The sequence below is a fragment of the Vigna radiata genome, chromosome 6 (genome assembly GCF_000741045.1).
Source record: "Vigna radiata var. radiata cultivar VC1973A chromosome 6, Vradiata_ver6, whole genome shotgun sequence".
Taxonomy (NCBI): Eukaryota; Viridiplantae; Streptophyta; class Magnoliopsida; order Fabales; family Fabaceae; genus Vigna; species Vigna radiata.
The window spans coordinates 36232983-36240584 of NC_028356.1; the positions used below are offsets into that span (position 1 = coordinate 36232983).

Consider the following 7602-nt stretch of genomic DNA (forward strand, 5'->3'; position numbering starts at 1 on the left):
GCCCCGGAAACCTGCTAACTGGTTTTGGCTTCTATAACCCATATTGGCTCGCCGACATAGCCAATGTTGCCATTGTTCTCCACCTTGTTCGTGCATACCAAGTTGACTGCCAACTCCTGTTCCTATTCATTGAAAACCTCGCAGCACAAAAATTCCCAGACAGTGATTTTATAACGAAGGAGTTTGAAGTACCAATCCCTGGTTGCAAACCCTTCAAGCTCAAGCTCTTGAGGTTGGTTTGGAGGACAATTTTTGTGATCTGCTGCACTATCATAGCAATGTTGCTACCATTCTTCACTGACATTATTGGGCTTATTGGTGCCATAGCATATTGGCCCCTCACCGTGTATTTCCCAGTGGAGATGTATATAGTTCAAACTAGAATACCAAAATGGAGCACAAAATGGAAATGCCTGCAGATGCTTAGCGCGACATGCTTCGTCTTGACAATGCTAGCTGCAGTAGGTTCAACAGCTGGACTTCTTCATGATTTTAAAGTTTACAAGCTATTCGATTACTAGTTCACTGCCATTTCTCTGTTAACATCATTGTTAGAGGAGGGAGTGTGATATAAGATACTTTTGCATATACACACAGTATATAAATAAAGGAAAATGTATGTTAAATAACTTAAAATACTATGGTCCATAAATAAAATTGTCACAAACATGTCTGTCAAAATATATTCTCTTTATTTTTTATTCATTTGTAAGGTCTTTAACTACTTTATATATTTAAATATTTAAAAAGTTACACCTGTAAATTACATTTTGGTATTGATATGTCATTATTTATATTAATAAACGGTATGAAGGAAAAAAATATAGAATTTTAATCCCGTATATAAAATTAACAAATTTATAATGGGGAATAAATTACTAACTATTTAAGTCATTATTTCTGTCCAAATTGCAAGTCCAAATTTGTAAAAGTGTGCGCTTTTGTTTCTCACTCGCGTTGTGGAGTTCACTCGTTCATACGCTATATTATAATTTATTCGTTTGTTTATTTTCACGTTGAGTTATTTACTTAATCTTTTACAATAAATAGTAAGTACATGAAATTGAGATCATATTAAGATGGTGAAAGATTTATAAAATTGTAAATTTTGTAACAAATATTTTATTTTTACAAAAGTTATTATATATATATATATATATATATATATTAATTGAATTTTATTTTAATTAAAACTTATTTCATTGAGTAAGGTGAAAGATACATCAGACAAAGTTTTTAATTGAGATTGAATTGAATTTTACTTTAATTAAAACTCATTTAGCCACTAAAGTGAAATATGCATTTGAAAACATTTATAACTTTTAATTTGATTTCAATTGATATCTCATTCATAAAAAGATTCGAACACATGTTATAGTTGTAAAATAAAAAAAAAATTAATTACGTTAATTTTTAATTAATAATATAATTAAAGTATCTCATCTAATAAAATAAAATTACTAAATAAAACATTATAAATATGATAATACATGTATAACTACTGTGTCATAACTAAAATTTGAATGAATTTTCTAAACGGACTATTTTGCTCTAATTGACTATATATTGTAAAAAAATTTAAAACGATTATTTTGCTTTATTTGCAATGTTCCTCCCTTACAGCAGCAAGAATGATAGAAGCTGTAACTATAAGATGACAGTGATAATAAAAAGGGTGTTTGAGTCTTTTTATTCTTATTGTACAAATGCACTTAGTAATTAGAGAGGTACACGAAGTAATAGCCGATGATTTATTACTGTTTTTCTAGAATTAAAGCTTAATGGGCAAGTTGGGCCGAATGAAGAAGCCCATTTGGTGACGACCACATATGCAATGTCTGTCCCTAACCATAATCTCATCCTTTGTCACAAACCGATAGGTACCGGAAAATGGCGCAGAGTCTGACTAACACATTCATCCAAGGAACACGCTTTCTTCCACTTCCACCTCCCAAGAAAAACGTAATCAAATTCAAACTCAGAGTATCAAGTTTGAGTGTGGAATCATGAATTTTGACGGAGTTTTTGTTTGAATTTGTTGGCAGGTGGGGAGAGTGGTGCAGTGTGGGATTCGGTGCAGGAAGAAGGATATACACCCGGAGTTCCATGGGGAAGCCAAGGTGTACTGTAACGGAGAGCTGGTGATGACGACGGGTGGGACCCAGAAGGAGTATGTGGTGGACGTGTGGTCGGGGAACCACCCCTTCTACCTCGGCAACCGCTCGGCGGTTATGGTGAGCGACGACCAGGTGGAGAAGTTTAGGAAGAAGTTCGGGGAGCTCACGCAGATTATGGAGATTCCTGTCCTCAAAGGAGAGATTGTTATCCCCTCTAGACGCAAGGGGGTTTCCAAGGGAGGCAAAAAGAAGTGATCTTCTCTTCTTGGTAACTTTTTTTTTGTCAATTTCAATTGGTGTAATATGATCAAACACTTCTCTCAACTGTTTGAAAAAATGCTGCTATGGATATTGCTTTCAGCAAACGGGTGAATGTGGATATGTTTGTCACTGGTAAAAAAATGCATTGGGTTTCATTGTGTTGATTTTGCTCTGACAGATAAAACAATCCGGGTGTTACATTTTTTTTTTCGGTTGGATTAGTTTATTTTGTACTCCAATTTATAAATGAGCTTGTTAATTTTTATTTCTTAGAAGAAAAATAATGTCCAAACGATATGATGATAAGACTTGAATGATAAGGATAATGGTGTTGGAGATCTCGGTTCAGTAATGTAGTTTAAATAGTACATATTAGTGGAAGAGAACTTGAATGTGGATATGTGGAAGACTTGAATGATAAGGATAATGGAAGTTGTGATAAACTCAAATCCAAATTCTAAAGTTTCTTGATGTTGTTGTTTGTGAAGAGCTACAGAAGTACAACTGAGATAGCATTTGTAAATTTGGATAACAACTTTCAAGGATTGATATTGGTGGAGAAACTCCTTCATGATCTTTGAATGTCGCAGTTACCATGGTCATCTGCTAATCAAATTTTCACAACATTGATAATGATTTACTTGTTAATTAAAGTTTTGAACTTGCATATGACGATTTTTCTAATAAACCAAAGATTATTGAAACATGAAATAGAATTACAAGGTATACCCTACTTACCAAGTAAACATTACTAGAATTATGCAGCATCTTGCTTTGCATAGTAAGCATAAAGTGCTGCATATTGAATGAATATTACTTTGATGCTATGCCCTGTTTTAGATTTTTCCGTGCAAATTGATGTTATTGCCAGCCAAAATCTGAAAACACTTTATCGTGCACCCAAGGCCTTCCTTACAAGAATTATTGCAGCAAACTTATATGAAAACCAGGAAATGACTGCAACAGACTTATATTAGATAATTTTGCAGATACTGCTAAGCTTTATCATTGGCAGATCTTTCACTCTGTGTGAATGTGAGTATTTGAAAGCTGAGAGAAAGTACAAACCGGATCAAAAATCTTAATTTGTTCAATCAAAGAGTGAATTGAATTGTCAACTTTATTTTTTAACCTTTTTTTATATATCTTTTAATTTGTTATATATATATATATATATATATATATATATATATATTAAAAGTATATTCAGTTAAATAAATATTTTTAAAATTTTTAATTTATAATTTAATGTCTCTAGTAACATAAATTATAATAATTATTATCTTTATCTGATGAACTATTTTATTATAGTTAATAATTTAAATTTAATTTATAAAATAATATAATTTAAGATAAAATATTATTACATATGTATCCTTCAAGTGATTTATAAATAAAATTGATTCTTTTTCTTTTAATTTTAATTTAAAAAAACGAACTGGTGGACTAGCCTATCCTGTGCATCTCTATCCATCCTTTGCACTTACACTTTATCACTTAGAACTTTTTCTTTTTTAATTTTAATGTGATTTACCTGTAGAGCTTCTAAGTGTACATTATTACAAATTTCTTAATAATGTGACACAATTATTCAATGGTTAAAGTTATAGGATGTTGATTTTGCTATATGAAATCATGAAAAAATGACTAGCAAAGCAAGATTACATATTTAACTAACGATATTTCTTAAAGTTCTTGCACACAAAATAACAATATTTGTTCAATGAACCCACTCCCAAACATTCCTAATTTGAATTGTTTAACTAACGAAGAGTGGTAATTTTTTGAATTTTATGAAATTATTAAAATTTTAAGTCTTTAACATTGAATTCACTAAATAAATTTGTTCAATATTTGATAAATTATGGATATCAAAGACTTAACAAGTGGGATAAAAGATTTTTTTTATTGAGATATTGGGATTTCAATTTTCATTTATTTATTTATAAACAAGATAAAATATAGCAATAAATTTTTATTTATACATTTTTATAATTTAAAATGAAGGGTGATTATTTTGTAAAAATAAGATTGAGAATGTTTTTTTAAAATTTTTTATATTCATATATGTATCCTTGATTGATATATACTAATCAAATTTTATAATTCATCGTCTAAGTTTGGAAGAAACCGATCAATTTCGATTAGAATCAATTGATCATTTAGGTTAACTTAAATAGGTTAGTAATCAAGTTTTATGGAATTAGACCGTGATTAGGTTGACTCTGATCAAAAGTCCATAGAGAAAATTATAAATATTGGTCAAGTATATGGTTGTTAAAACTTTTATTACGCATTTATAAACATTGATTGTTTAAATGGTCGAATCCGAACTAACTTAAGTATCAGAGTATCTTTAGTCGATACACTCAATGAACAAATTATCTGAACAAGAAGAGGACTATTGAAGAGTAAGAGATAAGGAAATTGTTTGAAGTGGACACTTGACCCATACATCTAAAACATGAAGGTGTCCATCGTGGATTCAAATTTTTATATAAATTGAGACCATGTGGTTTTTTCCTTTCAACCACTTTTGCTCAAACACTTATTTTTGCACCATTTAGCTTGACATTCTTTTTATTCAAGGTAATAATGTTTATCATCGATAACACTTCAAAAGCTCTCTAGTCGAGAGTTTTGGAGCACTCAATAGGGGTCATCGTTGAAGACTCCCAAGGATCAAACCAAGAAGGGTTATGTGTCTAGTATAATGAAAACTTCGGTCGACCGTCCCCATTGAAAAACAACTTACGACCCTTAGAGGCAATAATGATCTTAAAACCCCCTTCCTTGACTCCCTTTAGGAGGCAACGAAGAAATGGAAGAGATTTTGATCAGTCTTGCTTATAATGGACACTCAACCTTTGTGAGCGATCAGACGGGTGTGATAATGATAAAAAAAATAAGGTTGAGGTAGGACTGAGACCAAACCTTGCATAAGATATCGAGTGCCTACATAACAACCTAGACATTTGGGTGAAGTTGAGTAGGAGCAACATTCAACTCCCGTAGGACCCTAACTCGGAAGTTCTTGAACAATATGCGGACAAACAAGTATGTAAAGAAGCAAGAGTAAACAAACAAGAAATCAAATTTCGAATTCTCTTTGTCGTGATAGACCCAATCGTTTCCGCAACATATGTAGAGATGTACAACATCGTTCTCCGTGACGTCTTTTAAAATACAGGTCTGACCAATGAGGCCCACCAAATCGTTGCCCCACTTGAACATAATGGCATATTCATGCACCTCATGTGCGACCCAACTATACTTAGGGCTTACATAAGGTTCTATTTGTCCCCTTTAACAACTGTGTCTACACAAATTTCTACAATTGTGTGGTTGTTCCTTTTCCCTGTGACCTCTATTCCTGACCTTTATTATCTATCAGACCTTTATTGGTAGCTTGAATGGATGTTGTGACACTGTTTACAAAAGCCAAACTCTGCTCGAATGACCCCCAATCCCTGAAATGACGCAGAGGCGTCGTCGATATATCCCTTGCCCTCCCAACTAGAAGAGCCTTTTGAAGAGATCTTGATGACAAACATTACTAACTTGAATAAAAAGAATTTGAAGTTGAACAATGCAAAAAAAGGTGCTTGAGCAAAAGTAGTGAAAATGACGCAATCACTTAGTCCTTTTTATAGAAAATTTTAAAAATATATGTCGTTTTCACACTTGTCAGATCTAGCAACATCCAATGGCAAAGGGCGAGCAATGTTTCACATTTGGTGTCACAACTGATAGCACAATTAAAGAGGTGGCGTGACCTCCCGATGTCAACAATAATATTTCCGAAGACGAGTCGAGTGAATATAGTGGTTCGTGAAACATCAACAAGGTTCATGAAGTGACACAACCTTCCATCATTGATGATCATATTTTCACGAATAGCTTGAACGATTATAAAATCTTTTCGCTTGTGATCTAATTCAAGTTCAAGATATGATTGTTGAGATTTTTACTACACATTTATTACAATATTAATTGTTTAATTGATTAATCCTAAACTAACCTAAACATTGAAATATCTTTAATAAATACACTTGATCGATTGGAAAACATTATATCTAAACACAATAAGATAACTAAAGAGTAAATAAAAAAAATTGATTGGAATGAACACTCAACTTCATGCACTCAAAATATTTATTATAACCTGTAATTTTATAAATTTATACATTTTCTTTTAGTTTTATGTTCTTTTCATTTCCATTAGTTGGATAAACTCTCAATTCTTTTAGTTTCATTTCTCTTAAAAATTATCAGTAGCTTTAGATCTGATAAACTATTTGACCGTTGAAAAGTATAGATAAGACAAAAGTATTAAAAGTAATGCATTAAATTTAATTTGAGATGGATTGTGATAAACAAAAATACATAAAACATATATTTAGTAAAGAATTAATTTAAGTAATTATACAAAAAGTAATTGTACCATATAGACCGAACTGACCCAATATAGAAGTCCGGACGTGATCCCAACATATAGGGACCGGACACAACGGCCGGTCCCGCTAGCACCGACGGTCTTGGAGAACATTTCAAGGACAACGGCCTTCATAGCAAGGGTCTTCACGAATATCTGTATTGATGCTGAGGCTTCTGAGATCGCGAAGTTTCCATGAGAGCGATGCGGTCGGATTCCCTCCGGAAACCGACCGCTCGAAACGGACGGACCGCCACGTGGCTTGCGGTTAAAACGAAGGAAACATTAAAATTAAATTAAGGTAAAACACGATTAACAATAATGGGCCTACGATTGGGCCATGATTAAGATCTGGCTAATCACAGACCCATGACAAAAACTGTAAGGGGGTTACTCCCTGTACCTCCCCAATTCCAACCCCCACCCCCCCATTCCATTTTTACCCTTAGCTATATTTTTTCTATTCCAATTTTATCCTTTAGCAAAAATTTATATTTAGAAATAAAATTTTATAATTTTATTCTCCCACCCCCACATAACCTATTTATTCTTTTTTCTTTATCTTCATGCTTTCATCTTTACGCTTTCTTCCNANGAATTNTTTGTTCTATTTTTCTAGAAATTNTTTCTCNCATTCTTCTTGTATTTCAAGTGATAATTGAGATATCGATTTCTTNTGGAAGAATTTGTTCTTGAATTATTATATCTCTACATTGGTGTGGTGGTGTTGTATCCAACCTTTAACCAGCGATCCTCTTCGAGTCGAGGTTAGTAATACCTTCGTAAAAC

At 32.5% G+C, this 7602-nt stretch overlaps 1 protein-coding gene and 1 pseudogene across 1 annotated transcript; both read left to right on the forward strand.

Moving 5' to 3' along the window:
* The window catches only part of LOC106763784, a 13025-nt pseudogene extending 12504 nt beyond the window's left edge, over nucleotides 1-521 (forward strand).
* A 1314-nt stretch (nucleotides 522-1835) lies between these two features.
* Nucleotides 1836-2599, forward strand: LOC106764118 (50S ribosomal protein L31, chloroplastic). The gene is made up of 2 exons (XM_014648345.2): nucleotides 1836-1962; nucleotides 2046-2599. Exons 1-2 carry the CDS (start codon nucleotides 1891-1893, stop codon nucleotides 2370-2372), a joined length of 399 nt encoding a protein of 132 aa, XP_014503831.1. The 5' UTR covers nucleotides 1836-1890; the 3' UTR covers nucleotides 2373-2599.
* Nucleotides 2600-7602: the final 5003 nt, after the last annotated feature.

Bases quoted from the DNA above. Each gene is read 5' to 3' on its own strand.
- LOC106764118 (XM_014648345.2), top strand. From the start codon at position 1,891: ATGGCGCAGAGTCTGACTAACACATTCATCCAAGGAACACGCTTTCTT. The intron at 1,963-2,045 runs GTAATCAAATTC...ATTTGTTGGCAG, and splicing joins TTCCACCTCCCAAGAAAAAC to GTGGGGAGAGTGGTGCAGTG.